General features: G+C 37.5%; 1 protein-coding gene across 3 annotated transcripts in view; it reads right to left on the bottom strand.

Annotated features, from left to right (window-relative positions):
* OPHN1 (oligophrenin 1) overlaps positions 1-20,803 on the bottom strand; it is a 362,794-nt gene that overhangs the window by 9,949 nt on the left and 332,042 nt on the right. For 2 of the 3 annotated variants that reach the window (XM_081808749.1, XM_081808750.1), the window contains exons 16-18: positions 16,636-16,694; positions 15,386-15,491; positions 627-786 (exon numbers count right to left, since the gene is read on the bottom strand). In XM_081808749.1, coding sequence (XP_081664875.1) covers positions 627-786; positions 15,386-15,491; positions 16,636-16,694 — 325 coding nt within the window. Of the gene's footprint in view, position 1; positions 787-15,385; positions 15,492-16,635; positions 16,695-20,803 lie in introns of those variants that run through there. The other variant, XM_081808748.1, reaches the window with a different exon arrangement.

The raw sequence follows: 20,803 nt of genomic DNA, 5'->3' as shown, positions 1-20,803 counted from the left end.
TTTATTGAATTATACCTTGCCAGGATGGTACTGGCTGCTAGAAAGCTTAGAGCCAGATAAAAGGCCATCTGTAGCAAGTGCACAGGACTTGTCAATAATTATTTGTCTAGCCTCATTCTGGGTTCATTTTCTGTCTCTATCCTTATTTTTCCTTTTTCATTTGACCTAATTATAATGGATAGTATAGTACCTTGTATTTTATATACCATATAAAATATACCACCTTAATTTCTTTTTGAAATAGGATGAGGTTTAAATAAGTATAGCTATTGCTTTCTTTATGGTTTCACTGTACACACACCACTTTTATATCTATCATTTTCATTTGTATATATGGCTATCTTCATACTCTACTATTAACTCTGTACAGGCATGAACAACGGTTTTTTTCCTTCTTCTATACCATCTAGCCTGGTGCCTGATAATAAAATAGTTATAGAACTGAACAATATTTGCTAAATGAATGCATTTCACAGTGTCAGAAATGGTATTAAATGCCATTGTGTCATAATGGAATTTCCTTCCATTATCAACTTGAACAAGGGAAGGAGACACGACTCTAAAAGATGGCTAGGGGAAAGTGTCACATGCTTGGAGAAGTGATGGTGAGAACAGGGAATACATACCTTGACGAAGTGCTCAATTAGGATTTCCACCACAATGTTCTGGAATTTGATGTTCATCATGGCAGCGACAGTGTCCTCCTGAGCTCTCATCAGAGTGGGCCCAAAGATCACGCCCATGTTGGAGGGGGTCATAAGATTCTCTTTGCTGTGCTCACATACACTGCCAAAAGAGAAAAAAAAAAATGATTAACAAGATTTTCTCCAAGACCCCCTTGTAACCAAGACTGTGTTAGATGATATAGGGGGCAAGAGAAACTAAAAAGTAGGAAAAAAGGAGAGTCCAAAATATATATGAGAAGACTACAAAGGAAACAGGTAGCAAAGAATAAAAGATAGTATATTTTTAGGGGCCTAAGTGAGACACAGCTAACTTAGTTACTTAGGAGTTACTTAGTTACTTAGCACTGTAGGAGTTACGAGAAGGGGGTTAGGCAGCTATAGTTAGAAAGTATTTAGAAAGACAGGAAAGAAGCAAGACAACATTCCAGGCTATAAGTACAGCATGTATAAAGCACATATAAAAAAGAACAAAGCACATAGAGAAGTACCTACCAGTCTCACCAGTCTGACACCAGTTAGGAATGTAGCCCCTCCCCCAACCCTAGTTTGAAAGTAAAAAACTCAAAGAGCTGGAAGGAATCCTTAAAATTAGCCCTTTATCATCACTGTCCTCATTTTATAGATGAAATCACACACTCACACACACACACACACACACCAAAACAAAAACAAAACAAAAAAACAGAGGTCCAAAGAAGGAAAGGGATTTCCTTGAAATCACAGTCAGTCTCATCAGAGTAGAGCCTGTAATCACCAATATTCTGATCCCTAATCACTCTCCTTGCTAAAATTCTCTTTGGGGGCTTTGTAGCACTTATAGGATAGGGCCAACTCTCTTCAAAGTTGCAACTTATAGCCTGTTTCTAATCCCAATGTAAAGGTTGGACTCTGAAGCTGACGTGGGTTTGAATCCTAATGGTACCACTCAATTGTGCAACCGTGTTAGTGACATAACCTCTCTGGGCTTCAGTTTTCCCACATGCAAAAATAGTACCCACCTCACAGGGCTGTTACATAGAGCTAAATTGCTTTTACATGGTATCCTGGAAATACTGCATTAGAAAGATCTGCTATTATTATTACCTCTCCATCTAAATACTGCTGACCTTTGACACTCTTGATTCACTATACTGCTTAGATTAGCTTTTCTGGCTATACCATGTTGTTTCATGCCACTCCTTCTGCTTAGAATGTCTCCTTCCTTCTGGATATAAAGAATGTCTATTTATCCTTTGAGATTCACTTTAGGTGACATCTCCTTCAGGGCTATCACAGCCCATTGTCCTCTTCTTGACTGACACCACTGGCAAGCAAATATGTTACAATTTTCTGCTTCTTATCTGCCTCCCTTACTAGGTGGTAAACAACTTTCAAGTGTGTGTGACTCGTACAAAGCAGGTACCAATTAATTATTTTGAACGGAACTAAGTGCCTCTACTGCTCTTTCAAATAGTACTGGAGAAAGCAAATAAAATATGGGCAGCTGTTTGGTTAGTTTGGCTGGGGGGGTGGGGAGGTGAGGCAGTGAGACCACCCACCTCAAACACTAATTTTCAAAACCCTCCTAGGTAAAGGCCCCTGAGAGACTGACCCTATCAACAGGCAGGCTCTTTTTACTAACTGGGTAACTGACAGAGACAGAATCCTTAGACAAATCCTGATGAAGTCTGTTAAGCCCCTGAGAAAGGTTGGGTGCCATTCACATGATAATGAACAGCAACCATTCACAGGCATTTATTATTGCTGGGCTGGTGATGGCTCCCTTTTAACAGTTTAAATATTTTGACAATTAACCCTTATTATTTAATGACAATTTTTTTGAGATGTTAAAACGGAAAAGCAACTCCATACCACCACCAAGTGGCTAAACCACTAGTAGCAAGGCAAGGACACTCGTGAGACAACAGCCTCCAACACCTGTGAATGCTTATCTCCTTCTGTGAACTTTGAAAGGAATGGACTTCTGGTGAAGGTGCCAGAGCTCACTTAATACTCCCAACTCCAAAATAGGCAGAGTGTTTTATCTCTGAAACCTAGGTTCACAGAAGGTAAAGCACTTAATCAAGGCCACACAGTTTGTGAATACATGACAAGGATTCAAACCCATATTTGTTGGGCCACAAGTCTAACAGTCATCCTATTGCATCCCACTGCTTGCTTATCTAATTCCTGTTAAGAAATCAAAACCCTTGTGGGGCTTTCTTTAAGCTAAAGCCACCTTCTATTTTTCTAAGGGAGGTTCCTGGTATCCCGTTTAGGACATTCTTTTTCTTCTTGGCCTTCTTATGAGATTTGGAAGGTGACCTATTTTAGGGGGACATTTCTTTGCATTTGACATCTCTCTTTTTATTATACATTATCATTAAGAGGCATAAGTCACACCCCAAACTGTGGGTTATTAAGAGAAATAAAACCAAAAATAAGAGCATTGTGAGTAGTGAATTAGGTAGGAGTTTGTGATATGACTTGATGGCAAACAAATCTTAAATTCTCTAGTCCACGTGGACTCACGACAATGGGTACAACTTCTGGAACATCAAAATTTAAAACAAAAAATGGCTATCAGAGGGAGGCTGTAAAAAGCCTCTGGTTTAGAAAAATAATTTTGATTAGATGGTTTAGCTCAGAGGTCATAAACTAAAATGTCTATAAAATAGAACTACCTTATGATCCAGGAATCCCACTTCTGGGTATATATCCTGATGAGAGAAAAACTCTCTCAAGGCCTGATACACAAGGGAAGCCATTTTAGGTTTCTTTTTTAGTTAGCATTACTGTACATAAACGTTGTTTAAATCAAAAGCCTGATTTATGGCTCAACATGCTGTACACCTGCTTTGTGAATGAGTAGCCTCAAGGAAAACCATCATGTCCTTGAGAAATCAGTCAATATTCCCACTCCCTATGATGAGAAGAAAGGCAAAAGAAATGTAGATACAATTAAATTTCCTTACAATTTGCAGCCCATTGAGAAATACGTGAGACATGCAGAGTGTGACATTCCTCAAGGAACTCATGGCTGCCTTAATGTTGATGTTTTGCTAGAGACTAAAAGCAACCTTAGCTTGACAATAGCCAGACCTCCAGGATCCTATAAGTTTTCTTTAACATATGGAAATCCCTTTAGTGACTTCCCTTATCTCTGCCCCTCAACTTGAAAGTATATAGTCAATTTCTCCACACAGTCACAGTGCAGCAATTTTGCCCATGGGTCCTGTTCCATGCTTTAATAAAAACACCTTTTTGCACTGAAAACATGTCAAGAATTCTTTCTTGACCTTTTTTGCTCAGAGACCCCACATCACCTGCATTCCTGAATGATAAAACTCGTGATTCCTGCCTATGTGCTAATCTATAATATTTTGAGCCTTTACAAGATGTAAAAAAGTATATAATCCTGTAAAAAATGTTCATTTTTCTGGAGCACTTTCTTCCTTGTAAAGACCATGTTTCCTGGGCAGCTGTCCTAACTTGGGCTCAAATAAAACTCTCTTTTTATTTGCAAATGTCTTATCAGAAAATTGGCTAGTATCCAAAATGTATAAAGAACTTTTCAAACTCAACACCCAAAAAACAAAAAATCCAGTCAAGAAATGGGCAGGACAAAAACATATTTCTCCAAAGAAGACACACAAATAGCCAAGACACACATGAAAAAATGCTCAACATCACTCAGTATCAGGGAAATACAAATCAATACAATGAGATACCAAATCACACCAGTCAAAATGCCTAAAATAACAACCCAGGAAACAACAGATGTTGGCAAGGATGCAGAGAAAGGGGAACCCCCTTACACTGTTGGTGGGAATATAAACTGGTACAGCCACTCAGGAAAACAGTATAGAGGTTCCTCAAAAATTAAAAATAGAGCTACCCTATAACCCAGCAATTGTACTACTAGGTATGTATCCAAAGGATACAAACATAGTTATTCAAATGGGCACATGCACCCCAATGTTTATAGCGCCAATGTCCACAATAGTCAAAATATGGAAAGAGTCCTAATGTCCATCGACAGATGAATGGTTAAAGAAGTGGTATATATATACAATGGAATATTACTTAGCCATGAAAAAGAATGAAATGTTGCCATTTGCAGCAATATGGATGGAACTAGAGGGTATTATGCTAAGTGAAATAAGTCAGTCAGAGAAAGACAAATATCAGATGATTTCACTCATATGTGGAATTTAAGAAACAAACAGATGAATTATGGGAAGGGAAGGAAAAATAAAATAGGATGAAATAGAGAGGGAGACAAATCATAAGAGACTCTTAAGTACAGGAAACAAATTAAGGGTTGCTGGAGGGGAGGTGGGTGAGGGGGATGGGGTAACTGGATGATCAGCATTAAGGAGGGCAGTTGATGTAATGAGGTGTCTGTGTTATATGACACTGATGAATCACTCAATTCTACCCCTGAAACTAATAATAATATACTATATGTTAATTAAATTGAATTTAAATAAAATAATTTTTTTTTTAAATTGACAAACCCCTAGATATAACTATGGAAAAGAAACTGAGGTTTAAAAAAAAAGAAACTGAAGGGTGCTGGAGGGAAGGTGGGTGGGGGGATGGGGTAACTAAGTGACAGGCATTAAGGAGGGCACCTGATGTGATGAGCACTGGGTATTATATGCAACTGATTAATTACTGAACTCTACATCTGAAACTAATGATACAATATATGTTGGCTAATTGAATTTAAATAAAAATTTTAAAGTAAAAGTAAAATAAAAAAAAGAAAAGAGAAGGAACCCAAATAAATAAAATCATGAATGACAGAGGAGAGATCACAACCAACACCAAAGAAATACAACTATAAGAGAATATGAAAAAGTATATGCCAACAAATTGGGCTATCTGGAAGAAATGGATAAATTCCTAGAAACATATAAACATATTTCACCAAAACTGAAATAGGAAGTAATAGAAAACTTTAACAGACTGATAACCCACAATGAAATGGAATCAGTAATCAAAAATTTCCCAAGAAATAAAAGTCCAGGGCCAGACAGCTCCCAGGAGAATTATACCAAACATTTAAACAGTAAATACCTATTCTTCTCACACTGTTCCAAAAAACAGAAATGGAAGGAAAACTTCCAAACCCATTCTACGAGGCCAGCATTACCTTGATTCCAAAACCAAAGACGCCATAAAAAGAATTGCAGACCAATATCCTTGATAAACATTGATGCAAAAACTCTTAGAAGATAGTAGCTAACTGACTCCAACAGTACCTTAAAAGGATTATTCACCAGGACCAAGTGGGATTTATTCCTGGGCTTCAGGGGTGGTTCAATATTTGCAAATCAATCAATGTGACAGAACACACTAATAAAAGAAAGAATAAGAACCATATGATTCTCTCAATAGAAGCAGAAAAAGCATTTGACAAGTTACAGCATCCATTCTTGATAAAACCCTCAACAAAGTAGGAATAGAGGGAACATATCTCAATATCATAAGGTCACATATGAAAGACCCACACAAATATCACCCTCAATGGGGAAAAACTGACAGCTTTTCCTCTATGGTCAGGAACAAGACAGGGATATCCAATCTCACTACTGTTATTTAACATAGTCCTGGAAGCCCTAGCATTAGCAATCAGACAAAAAAAAGAAATAAAAGGCATCTAAATCAGCAGTGAAGAAGTGAAACTTTCAATATTCACTGAGGACATGATACTCTGTAGAAAACCTGAAAGACTCCACCAAAAAATTGCCAGAACTGAAACACAAATTCAGTAGTCACAGGATGCAAAATTAATGTACAGAAATCTCTAGAATTTTAAAGAAGCTGCAGAAAGAGAACTCAAATAATTGATCCCATTTAAAATTATACCAAAAACCATAAGATACCTAGGAATAAACCTAACCAAAGTGGTAAAAGATCCATACTCCAAAAAGAACAGAATATTTATGAAAGAAACTGAAGATGACACAAAGGAATGGAAAAACATCCCATGCTCATGGATTGGAAGAACAAAATACTGTTAAAATGTCTATGCTACCCAAAGCAATCTACACATTTAATGCAATCCCTATCAAATATCTCCAGCATTTTCCACAGAGCTAGAAGAGATAATCCTAAAATTTGTATGGAACCACAAAAAACCCCAAATAGCAAAGCAAGCTTGAAAAAGAAAAGCACAGGTGGAGGCATCACAATTCTGGACTTCAAGTTATATTAAAAAGCTGAAGTGATCAAGACAGTATGGTTTTAGCACAAAAACAGACACATGAATCAGTGGAACACAACAGAGAATCGTTAAATGGACCCCTAACTATACTGTCAACCAGTCTTCAACAAAGCAGGAAAGAGTATCTTAGAGAAGGAAGACAGTCTCTTCAACAAATGGTGTTGGGAACAGTGGATAGCAACATGCAAAAGAATGAAACTGGACCACTTTTTTTTTTTCCATCTTAAACTCTTTATTAAGGAAACACAATTATCAGTAAACATGTTCTTTTCTTTTTTTTTGGACTTAGCTTTATTTATTTATTTTTATTATGTTATGTTAATCCCCATACATTACATCATTAGTTTTTGATGTAGTGTTCCATGATTCATTGTTTGCGTATAACACCCAGTGCTCCATGCAGAACGTGCCCTCTTTAATACCCATCACCAGGCTAACCCATCCTCCCATACCCCTCCCCTCTAGAACCCTCAGTTTGTTGGAAACAAACTGGGCCACTTTCTTATACCATAGACAAATGTAAATTCAAAATGGATGAAAGACCTAAATGTGAGACAGGAAACCATCAAAATCCTAGAGGAGAACACAGGCAGCAACCTCTTTGATATCGGCCATAGCAACTTGTTACTAGATATGTCTCCTGAGGCAAGGGGAAAACAGCAAAAACGAACTACTGGACTTCATCAAGATAAAAAGCTTCTGCACAGTGAAGGAAACAATCAACAAAACTAAAAGGCAACCTTCAGAATGGGAAAAAAATATTAGCAAATGACATATCTGATAAAGGGTTAGTATCCAAAATCTATAAAGATCTTATAAAACTGAACACCCAAAAAACAAATAATTGTTAAAAAAAAAATGGGCAGGGGCACCTGGGTGGCTCAGTCGGTTAAGCGACTGCCTTCGGCTCAGGTCATGATCCTGGAGTCCCGGGATCGAGTCCCACATCAGGCTCCCTGCTGAGCAGGGAGTCTGCTTCTCCCTCTGACCCTCCCCCCTCTCATGTGCTCTCTCTCATTCTCTCTCTCAAATAAATAAATAAAATCTTTAAAAAAAAAATGGGCAGAAGACATGAATGGACATTTTTTCAAAGAAGATAACCAGATGGCCAACAGACACACGAAAAGATGCTCAACGTCACTCAGCATGAGGGTAATACAAATCTAAACTAGAATGAGATATCACCTCACACCTGTCAGAATGGCTAAAATTAACAGCACAGGAAACAACAGGTGTTGGTGAGGATGCAGAGAAAGGGGAACCTCTTACACTGTTGGTGGGAATGCAACCTGGTCCAGCCAGTCTGGAATACAGTATGGACATTCCTCAAAACATTAAAAATAGAACTGCCCTACAACCCAGCAATTGTATTAGTAGGTATTTACTCAAAGGATACAAAAAATATTGATCTGAAGGAATACATGCACCCCAATGTTTATAGCAGCATTATGAACAATGGCCAAATTATAGAAAGAGCCCAAATGTCCATCGACTGATGAATGGATAAAAAAAGATGTGGTCTATAAATACAATGGAATATTACTCAGCCATCAAAAGGAATGAAATCTTGCCATTTGTAATGTGGATAGAGCTAGACTGTGTTATGCTAAGGGAAATAAATCAGTCAGATAAAGACAAATACCGTATGATTTCATTCAAATGTGGAATTTAAGAAACAAAACAAATGAACATAGGGGGGAAAAAAGAGAAGCAAATCAGGAAATAGACTCTTAACTACAGAGAACAAGCTGAGGGTTACTGTAGGGGAGGTGGGTGGGGGATGGATATTAAGGAGGGCACTTGTGATGAGCACTGGTCATTGTATGGAAGTGATGAATCACTACGTTCTAGCACTGAAACTAAGATTACAGTATTTGTTAACTGTCTGGAAGTTAAATAAAAATTTAAAAAGGAAAAAAAAAAGAAAAAGCATGCTGTTCTACAAAATCACAAAACATTTTCATACCCAAGAAAATTTACAGTGCCACATCATCCAGTTAGTGGTCCCTATTCAGATTTTCTCAAATGTCATGCAAAAAAAAAAAATTTATAGTTGGGCTTTTTCAAACCTAGATCCAGAGTTCATGCACTGTATTTGTTTATGTTTCTTTAGTCTCTTAATGTAGAACAGTACCCCTACCTCTGTTTCCCAGGCCAGGGAAAAGTCCAAGCTAGTTTCTTAATAGAATGTCAAGTAGTCTGTATTTTTCTATACCCTCTATTTTTTTGTAAACTGGAAAGGTTTAATTTGATTCAGGTTAAACCTTTTTGGCAAAATTATTTAAGTTATATTGTGTAATTCTTTCTGTATCCTATCAAGAGGCACATAAGGCCAGTTTGTATTATTATTAGTGATGCTAAGTTTGATCAATTAATGGTGGTGTTTGCCAGATAGCTTGATTGTAAAGATACATTTTTTTCATTTGTAATTAGTAAGTAATCTGTGGGTGATACATTGAAATTATGTGAATATCTTGTTTCTGAACAATCTTTTACCCAATGGTTTTGATACAGGCTTGAAACAGGGTACTGAGGTTATAAACTACTGGTTTGTCTAATTCTATTATTTCTCCCATATCTATTAGCTGGCATTCTTCTGTAAGGAAGAGCTTTCCTTATTCTACTTATCTCCCATAAATTTTTATTTATTCAAAGAGTTATACTCAAATACAGTATTTTTGGTTTTGATGTTTATCTTGACTCCAAATGCAATCAGTGTCAGCCTTTTCAAGCAGGTTCCTGTGTCCTCGTGACATGACTGTATTAGTACTTGAGCTCTTATTTGCTCACAAAGGTACACTTTATCCTAGGTTCACCTGGTATTTTCCTTGCCTCAGACCTGTAATCAGCCATTTCTCTAAGAAGTGAATGTTATTTAGAAACAAAGATCTTGGCATTATGTATGTTCATTGCTTCTTTTGGGGGGTAGAATCACTTCAAGACTGGTTCAATGAATAGAAGTTTTGTTGTTTTGTTGGGGTTGTTTTTGGTTTTATTTTATTTAAATTCAAGTTAGTTAGCATATCATTAATTTCGGGGTAGAATTTAGTGATTCATCAGTTGCATATAACACCCAGTGCTCATTATATCAAGTGCCCTCCTTAATGCCCATCACCCAATTACCCTATCCCCCCACCTACCTCCCCTCCAGCAACCCTCAGTTTGAGGGTTTTAAGAGTCTTTTATGGTTTGTCTCCCTCTCTAGTTTTACCTTATTTATTTTTCTTTCCCTTCCCCTACGTTCATCAGTTTTGTTTCTTAAATTCCACAAATGAATGAAATCATACAGTATTTGTTTTTCTCGGACTGACTTATTCAGCTTAGCATAATACACTCTAGATCCATTGTTGTTTCATTTTTAAATCATGAGTTCAGGGGCACCTGGGTGGCTCAGTTGGTTAAGCGTCTGTCTTCGGCTCAGGTCATGATCCCAGGGTCCTGGGATCAAGCCCCACATCAGGCTCCCTGCTCAGTGGGGAGCCTGCTTCTCCCTCTCCCACTCCCCCTGCTTGTGTTCCCTCTCTCGCTGTCTCTCTCTGACAAATAAAATAAATAAAATCTTAAAAAAAGAAAAAAATATTTAAAAAAATAAATCATGAGTTCATATTGGCTTTCTAAATTCAACTTTACCATTATAGATTTTTTTCTTTATATCTTACATTTTATATCCTTATCTCTTTTTCTTACAACATAAATCTTGTCATCTGATAATACTAATATACTTACTTTTTTCTTTATCCTTGTGATATATAAATATAAAATAGTTTCAAATTTAATTATAATATTATTACTATTACTAAACCTACTGGGTGATGCTTACTACTTTTTTGTAGCTTTTCCTGTTTTTAAAATATTATCTCATTAAGGATGAGTCAGAGGACTGGGTTTATAAATTATTTGCAATAGCTATTTCCTTTGTGGGACTATGTTATCAATTTGATAAACATTTAGACTCATCTGCTTTTTTAAAATATTTATTTATTTGAGAGAGAGAGAGAGAGCACATGAGCAGGGGGAGGGGCAGAAAGAGAGGGAGAAGCTGACTCCCCCAGAGCAGGGAGGGAGCCCGATGCGGGGCTTTATCCCAGGACCTGGAGATCATGACCTGAACCAAAGGCAGAGGCTTAAATGACTTAGTTACCCAGGAGTCCCTCATTTACTTTTTTATCTTCAGTCTCGGGGCTTATATCCTTGATTGAATTTTACTTTTTGGATATATAAAACATAAGTATGGTTCAAAAGTCAAAACCATACAAGGAGGTGGATTTAGAGGAATGTGGCTCTCATCTTTATCCCTTCTACCCTATTCACCAACTACCCCCTTTAGTAATCATTTTCATTAGGTTTTTTTTTTTTGTCTTTTGGATATTTGTACCTCTTAATCCCCTTCATCCATCTCCCCCCACCTCCTCTCTGACAAACACCAGTTTGTTCTCTGAATTTAAGAGTCTGTTTTATTTGTTTTTGTTTGTTTTTTTAGGTTCCATAGTATTTGTCTTTCTCTGTCTGATTTATTTCACACATACACACATCCATTATATATATTTTATATATCCATTATCACATCTTCTTTATCCGTTCATCTATGGATGGGCACTTGGGGTTGCTTCATTATCTTGGCTATTGTAAATAATATTGTAAATAATGCTGCAATAAACATAGGGGTGTATATATCTTTCTGAGTCAGTGTTTTCATATTGCTTGGGTAAATCCAGTAGTGGAATTACTGGATCATATGGTAATTCTAGTTTTTAATATTTTGAGGAACCTCCATACTGTTTTCCACAGTGGTTGCACCAATTTACATTCCTACCGACAATGCATGAGGGTTCTTTTCTCTCCACATCCTCACCAACACTTGTTATTTCTTGTCTTTTTGATACTAGACATTTGGCAGGTGATATCTGATTATGGTTTTGATTTGTATTTCCCTGAAACTAAGTGATGTTGAGCATCTTTTCATGTGTCTGTTAGCCATCTGTATGTATTCTTTGGAAATTGGAAAAATGTCTATTCATATCTTTTACCCATTTTTAAATCAGATGGTTTGGGAATTTTTGGTGTTAGGTTGTATGATTTATGTATTTTGGATATTAACTTCTTATCAGATTAATATCTTCTTCCATTTGATAGGTTCCCTTTTTGTTTTGTTGATGGTTTCCTTTACCATACTTATTAGTTTGTTTTTAAAACAGCTTTATTGAAATACATTTCACATACAATACAATTCACCCTTTTAATGTTTTTTCAATTGTTTTAGTATATTCACAGAGTTGTGTAACCATCATCACTATCTAATTTCAGGGTATTTTCACCACTCCAAAAAGAAACCCCATAGTAATCACTCCCCATTTCCTCCCATGTCCCCACATCCCAGCCCTAGGCAACCACTAATCTACTTTCAGTCTTTATAGATTTGTCTGTTCTGAACATTTTATATAAATGGAGTCATATGTGGTATTTTGTGTCTGGCTTCTTTTACTTAGCATAATATTTTCAAAGTTCATCCTTGTTGTAGCATGTGTCAGTGCTTCATTTCTTTTTTTTAAGATTTTATTTATTTATTTGAGAGAGACAGCACTAGCGAGAAAGCATAAGCAAGAGGAGGAGCACAGGGAGAGAGCATGAGTGGGGAGAGGGGTAGAGGGAGAGGGAGAAGCAGATTCCCCACTGAACAGGGAACCAGAGGAGGGACTGGATCCCAGGACACTGGGATTATGACCTCAACCGAAGGCACATGCTTAACCGACTGAGCCACCCAGGTGCCCCAGGGCTTCATTTCTTTTTTCACTGAATAATAATTCATTGTGTATTTATACCACATTTTATTTTTTTATTTATCGGTTGCTGGTCATTTGAGTTGTTTCCACCTTTGGGCAACTATGAATAATGGTCCTGTGGATATTTGTGTATATGTTTTTGAATGAACATATGTTCTCATTTCTCTTTATTATATACCTAAGAGTAGAACTGCTGGGTCATTTGGTTTAACTTTTTGAGTCATTAGTTTTTTGTTTTTGTTTTTTTTTTAAAGATTTTATTTATTTTTTTGACAGAGAGAGACATAGCGAGAGCAGGAACACAAGCAGGGGGAGTGGGAGAGGGAGAAGCAGGCTTCCCGCAGAGCAGGGAGCCCGATGTGGGACTCGATCCCAGGACCCTGGGATCATGACCTGAGCCGAAGGCAGACGATTAACAACTGAGCCACCCAGGCGCCCAAGTCATTAGTTTTTCATTTTCTTATTGTGTGCTTAATTTGACAAAAGTAAGAAAATATGTGTTTAATATTCTTATATATCCTTATTTCCCTCTTTTGTTCTTATAAAAAGGGTAGCATACTCATATACCTTGTTTTTAACTTTTGAGTTTTTTGCTTTTATTTTTGCTGTTGTTCTCTGTTATACACCCTGAAATTCGTAATGCATTCTAGAAATCACTACAAAAAAAGTTTGTAGATATTTTCCTAATTCTTTTTTGACTATATAATACTACATTGTTTGAATATACCATTATTTACTCAACTAGTCCCCTATTGTTGGATACTTTTGTATTTCCAACCTTTTGGTATTAAAAAATTGTGCTGCAGTGTTTAACCTTGTGCATATGTTGTTTGGTACTTGTGGAGGTGTGTCTTCAGGGTATATGTCTAAAAGTAGAATTTCTAGGCACAGGGTAAGTGAATATGCAGACTTGTTAGATCTTGTCAAATTCTCCTCCTCTAGTTTTGTATTGCATTAATGCCAGCAATGTAGTAGAGTATTTATTTGCCCCAAAGTCTCATCAACAGAGAATGTGGTCATGCATTAGGTTTTGCCAATAAATGGTATCTCAGTGCAGATTTAATTTGCATTTTTCTTCTTTGAGGAAATGAGCAGTTTTTCATGTATTTAAGAGTATTTGTTTATCTATTTCTGTGTCTTGTGTGTTTGTGTCTTTTGCTCCTTTTGTTCTAGGCTTTTTGAGGACCAAGATTCTTGAAATAAGGCAGTAGCCAGCCTTTGGGTAGATGGAAGCAGGTGCTTCTCACTAACTGCTAGCAGGATTAGCTCAGTCCTTGGCTCCTGTCACATACTAAGAATCTTAGAAAATCAGAGCAGGAATAACTATTTCAGATTAGCTAGTTCAGTCCCCTCATATTATAGATGAATAAATGGAGGCCCAGAGAGTGGGAGGGACTTTCTTTAGTTCACACAGAAAATCAGTGGTAACGTGGAACTTGAACCCAATTTCTCTTTCCCCCAGGGCAACTTCAAATTAATATGCAAAGGATTTATGTGCTGATTGTTATACTTTCATTGAGATTATCACAAACAACTTTTTGGGAAGAAACTGCCTCTTAATGTCCTCGATTAGCCCAAATTACAAATATTGGCAATAAATATAAAAGGCATCCTCTTGTTAATTCTGCCTATTTATCTATATTAGTGTCTATAATGCTCATTTGTTATAAAAGTATAAGAAAAACATAGAATGTCAGAGCTGCACTGAATCTTGGTGATATCTCATTATGTCACAGGGAAACCTGAGATCCAGAGATGCAGAATTTATCACAGGGGGAGACCAAGAGGGCCATTTAGCCTGGAGCCTCACCTTCACTAAGGGCTTCAAGTTTAGGTATTTGAGATCTTTTCCAAATGAGGTTAAAAACGTATGATTACTGCATTTTTGCGAGTGCGATGATAGCTTTATTTTGAAAAACAAACACATATAAAATGCATTGCAATTTTTCTAAGCTTGTTGTCTCATTTCTGTACTTTTTAATGTACCAGGAGAAGCCTCAAGAGTGACCTGCCCATGATTGTCAAGAAAGCTAGTAGCAGAACTGACACCAGAACCCAGATTTGCTGACCTGCAGTCAGAGTGCTTTCTGCTGCACCATAATGCTTCGTTAAGAGCCAGTGGCTGGCCTTTTACAAGTCAAGAAAATTCATCTTTATCCACAACATTGAACCCTCTGGCCAGAAAGCACCACCCATGCCACTTAAATGCACCATCTTGGAGCTCATCACAAAGCCTACTCTCTATAATACTGTCTTTCCTGCCTGCCATACCCAATCAAAACGTTGGCCACAATCTTCAAAATAACTCCCATTTCTTGAGAATCTCCTATGTGCTATGTGTTCACTCACAGAACAGTCCTGTGTGGTGGGCAATACTATTCTCATTTTACAGATGATTAAACAGGCTAAGAGATTATACAGCTAAGTAAGTGGTACAGCTGGGATTTAAAACCAAGTTTATCTGACTGCAAAGCCTGTGTTCAGCCCATTTTATCAGGTATTACTCTTCAACTGAGATGCATGATGACTCTGGGAGGATATATACAAGGGCCAAGGCAAAATCACCTTCTTCATAGAGCACTCAGCCTGTCCAGGATGAAACAGTTGGTGACTGGGACTTAAGGAGATGACAGTTTCTCTGCAATGCTACCCTGTGGGCCAGTCCTCTAGTAGAAACTCTTCCTGAAAACCCAGAAGTTACTTACTTGACCAAGTGTCTTATAAGAAGTTCCAGCATCTCTCGGTTCTTTTCGGGTAGCTTATATACCAGGGAGTGAATAGCTCCCAGCCGGTAATCCAGGTTGTCAGACTCTAAGAGAGAACAAAGAGAAATAGTTTTGCCTTTTGGGCAACTGGATCAAGCAAACTCTCTCTCTCTCTCTCACACACACACACACACACACACACACACACACACACAATCAGAAACACTGAGAGATGAAAAGAGACAGAGAGATAAACAGGCAAAGAGAGATCAAGAAGAAAAGACATTGAGACAGAGAGAGACAGAAAGACAAAGAGACCAAAAGAGAGATAAGACAAAAAGAGAGATAAAAACAAAGAAATAGGCCTAGAAAAATAAAAAAAAAGAAGAGAGAAAAGAAAGATGAGAATATAAGACCATCTCTGAGGAAGTCAGAGTTCTAGGTATAGCAGGTTGTTCCTAAAGTTCCACATGTAAACTTCCACAGGAAACCCTTGCCCACCCATCTTTTTGTGGTGCTGGGAGGTATACTGCTACCTCTGGGTTTATGTGAAAATCACTGAGAGAGCTCAGAGTAAAGATCAAAGGTCTCTTGCCTCAACAAAAATTCATTATGAGGTCAAGTCTTCTCAATCTTTTTCCTGCACACCACAGAGAGCACAGAGCAGGAGAAGGGTCATGTAGAGATAGGGAGGGATACTCATATAGTGGCCTCAGCCAAAACTTTTAATACTTCTTCAGCTGCCACGTTTTGGGGTGATTCTATATGCCGTATTTCCCATGTAATGCTCCACTTTCACCCTCAGTTTTATCATCTAGGAAATGTGATTCTAGCACTAACAGATTAGGAGTAATAATTCATAGCACAAATGAAAAGCATTTGAAAAGGCAAAGTTATGAAAAAAATCTAAAACAGCAACTATAATGGAACCATTTTGGTGCCCCCTAGTTATGTGAACCAATGCTCTTGTTCTGACTGAAGAGGCACATTCAGTGAATAAAGCCCTCACACCTGTCACATCCTCATGTTACTCAGTTGTCTCCAACCTACTCAACTTACATTGATTTATGAAAAGTAATATAACACTCGAGTTAGACAGCAAGCAAGAATACTCTCATTTGGCAGTGGACAAAAATCTATGTATATGTTTTGTTTTTTCCCCTCACTTTCTCTCATTTTTCTAGGTTTATTGCTATGAACATTATTAAGAAGCCAAGACAACACAATTAACTAGTAACATAAATACTTACTGGCAGCCGAGACCAGCTCTTTGTGAAGTCTATAGGTCATGACAGGTTCAGAAAGATTCCTGAAATTAATGAAGACTGTAAGTTCCTTTGGGGAGGGAATAGCCGGGTCTCAGATTTTCAGTTCTGTGGGCAGCAAGGCTTGTTTCTAATCCCTATAGCTTAGTGTGACTACATACATTTCTCTCTTCACCTGAAACGTTGTCAGAGGAATGCTACTTACTGGTAATTCAATAGAATACCTGCAAAAGTATAAGCCAATTAGTCCTGCAGGGTCTCTAATTAGTTCCCAAAAGTGAAAGGAGTCACAGACCAGTACTGAAAAATTCCAAAGTGGACCCACTCTGAATGCCGCTATAAAGTCCTTGCAGTTTGATAGTTCCTTAGTTTTCAAAGTGCTTTCATATCTGTCCTCCCATCTGATCCTTTCAATGATCCTGTGAGATGGAGCAGTTATTCAAATCCCAGTTTAATGGAGGAGAAAATTGAGGCCCAATAGATTTCTTTATTTAGTAAAAAAATATTGGCTGAGCACCTACAGGTACCTGACATTGTGCCAGATATTGGGGCTCCAAAGATGAGTAAGACAGACCCCAAACCTCCAAGGAACTAGTAGTCTAGTTGAGAAGAGTGCCATATACAAAATTTACAATGTAAAAGGACCAGTGTGATGATAAAAGATAGGTGGTGGGTAGTTCAGAAAAAATAATTCACTTATAATAATAATAGTAAATGCTTCACTGTTCTAAGTGATTTGCATATATTTACTAATTTAATCCTCATGACAACCCTGTAAGGTAGATATTGTTATTATATCCATTTTATAAATGGGGAAACTGAAGTTCAGAAAAGTTAAATAATTCATCCAAGACCATGCACAGCCAGTAAGTGGTAGAACTAGGCAGTCTGTCCTGAGTCTATGTTCTTAATCACTATTATACTGCCTGCCACTATTATTATGTAGTAGTCCAGTTGAGAGATAATAAAGGCCTAAACAAAAATAGTGGCATCAAGGATAGAAAGAAATAATGAGGAGAATTATTTAAAAGACATTAAAGACAGAATGGGTATACTGGTGAGGGAGAAAGTCATCTGGTTTATGAGACTGGATAGAAATAAGCCTGAGGGACTTTTGGGATAGCCAAAGGGAGATGTCTATCAGGCAGATGGATGGAATGCCCTTCTAGATCTGAGAAGTAAATATGAAAATCATAAACCTAGGTGAGTGGTTAAAACCATGAACATAGGTGAGTGGTTAAAACCACAAGAACAGATACCACGGCTCAAGGAGAGATGGCCAACTCAGCCAACAGCTACACGGGGCCTTCCATTTATTATTTGTCCAGAATAGTGTATAAAAAAGACATGGAATTGTATTAGTTATCAGAATATAAAAATTTGAGATATTTCATAAAAGATCCATATTTTCTACCTCTATTGAAAAATGGAAAGATCTGGCTATATTGGGCCCATATGGTTACTTGTGGAAGTAAATATTATTGCTGATTATATATAAACAAAGGGATCACTATGCAAATACAGGTTCAATATGCAATGTTTTAATATGGAAGTAGTCTGCTTCATTCATTTTCGTGTCCTGGCCCCTGTGGATATTTGAATTTTTCATCCTTCCATTATAGGAAAAAGAGAGGAGAATCCTGGAAAATATCAGGTAGAAAGTCCATAAAGGGGACTGCTAAAAATGGTCAAAAAAGGTACGAGGAAAGCCAAAAAAGCAAGTGATATATTAGAATCCAAAAGAGGAGAAAGTGTCAAGGAGGGCTCATTAACAGCTTCAAATGCTACAAAGAAATCAAGTAAAGACTGACAATTGTACATTGTGTTTAGCACTGAGGGAGTCACTAGTGACCTTGGCAAGAGCAGCTGCAGTGGAGCAGAGGTGTTGGGAGGGAGACTGCAATGGGTTAACGAGCAAACTGGGAGGTTAAGAAGTAGAGACACTGGGACACCTGGATGGCTCAGTGGGTTAAGTGTCTGCCTTTGGCTCAGGTCATGATCCCAGGATCCTGGGATCAAGTCAAGCATCGGGCTCCTTGCACAGCAGGGAACCTGCTTCTCCCTCTGCCTGTTGCTCCCCCTGCTTGTCCGCGCACTCACTCTCTCTCTGACAAATAAATAAATTTTAAAAATCTAAAAAAAAAAAAAAAGTAGAGACACTGCGTGTAGATTACTTCATATACTGAAGCTTGGATAGGAAGGCATGAAGTATCTCTCTTATTAGGCAATCTCATCCAAGCTCCTACCTCCCAATTACCATATATATTTTCAATGATTCACAAATTTTTTGCTCAAGCTCAGAATTCTTCTCTGAGTTCATTCCCGTATATGCAATTGCTCACTTAATATCTTGCCCTGATTTCTTCAGACACCTAAATTTGACATATCTAAAGCCCAACTTGTCATCTCCCCTACATCTAGTTTTTGTCTTGTTTCTCAAATCAGTAAATATATGGCCACCATTTCGTTGTATGGGTCATAAACATGGAAGTCATTCGTTTATCTCCATCTCTCCCATTCTCATATATAAATTTACTCCCTAAATTCCTTAAATATGCTTATTTCTACCAATCTACACTGTTACTCCCTAGTTCAAGCAGAAGCATCATCTCTTTCATGGACCACAGCAATAGCCTACTAATTGGTTTCTATCTCTACCTACCTATTGATTCCCTCTAATCTGATCTCTACACGTTTTTTTCAAAATGCAAATCTCATCATGTAACCTACTGCTTAAAATCTCTCAGTTTATTCCCACTCCTTTTAAAATAAACCCAGACCCCAATTCTTAAAATGTCCCATACGACCTTGCATGATGGGGCTCCTAATATCTCTCCTTCCCTCTCTATACTACAACACTCCACTTATACTGGTACATGTAGAAGAGGTCATTCTCTCTTGTGCTTCAAGGCCTTTGCGTATATAGTTCTGTCTGTCTGGAACTGCCTCCTCTCAGCTGACTCTAAGTTATAATTCAAACCTCAGTTCAAAAAACAACCAGAATAAACCAGGTCTTCCTATTATATGCCTTCATAATACCTTGCACCTTTTCTTCAGAGCACTTATTATGGTTTGTTATATTTGTATGATTATTTGTTTTTTTCTGCTCTCCTAACTGGACTATAACTTTTTTAAATTTAGAGACTACGTCTATTCACAGTTGTATGCCTACTGCCTAGTACCATGCTAGACATAGACTACTCAGGAAATGTTTATTGAATAATTTAGTAAATGGTAGAATGAATTTATTCATTTATGAAAAAAGACACAAGGTCAAAGAGATGTGCTTTACAGGAGCATATTTATATGCTGAGAGGAAAAAGCCAGTTGAATAAGAGAGATTAAAGATATTAGAGAGAGAAAGGATAGTTTTTAGGGTACTTTTCTGGAAATGTTGGAATAAGGGGTGAGTTAGGTATGTATAACACAGATGAAGAGTCCCTCTCTGAAAATTAGTCTAAAGTATTTGAGAAACCTAAAGGGTGTTAACTGGCTAGTGCATATTAAATGCCCATACATTAAGTCTTAAGGACAAATCTTTCATTGGAGGTATTGCTCATTCAGGCTTTCAGGCTTGACCTTCCCATCTTTCAAAAGGGCCACACTGCTTATTATGGGATGAGTTGGGAAAGATGTAATGTGGGGAGGTACTTAACCTATATAAATCTTTGAAAAAAATTGACTGCTTTGAAAAAGGCTAGAGACATAGAATCATTTACTCTCACTATTATCACCACCAGTCTTCTAAAAGTATGCATAGTAGATTGCTCTGTCTTCACTAAAATTACCCAGGCAAATCCAGGAAGGTCATAGCCCCTGAGGGTGGGAAATGGGAAGAAGATGTTCCAATACCAGTGGCCTATATGTCAGAGATACTTAGGTTCAAATAATATGAGCTGTGAGCATGGATATTACTTAACAGGAAAGGAGGTGCCTTTCAATTTCCTCATCTGTAGACGATGGACTCTGAAAAACAAACTGAGGGTTCTAGAGGGGAGGGGGGTGGGAGGATGGGTTAGCCTGGTGGTGGGTATTGAGGAGGGCACATTCTGCATGGAGCACTGGGTGTTATGCACAAACAATGAATCATGGAACACTTCATCTAAAACTAATGATGTAATGTATGGGGATTAACATAAGAATAAAAAAAATA

The sequence above is a fragment of the Leptonychotes weddellii genome, chromosome X, assembly GCF_054177405.1.
Source record: "Leptonychotes weddellii isolate Sample4059 chromosome X, ASM5417740v2, whole genome shotgun sequence".
Lineage (NCBI taxonomy): Eukaryota > Metazoa > Chordata > Mammalia > Carnivora > Phocidae > Leptonychotes > Leptonychotes weddellii.
This window is presented reverse-complemented; position numbering and strand designations above follow the sequence as displayed.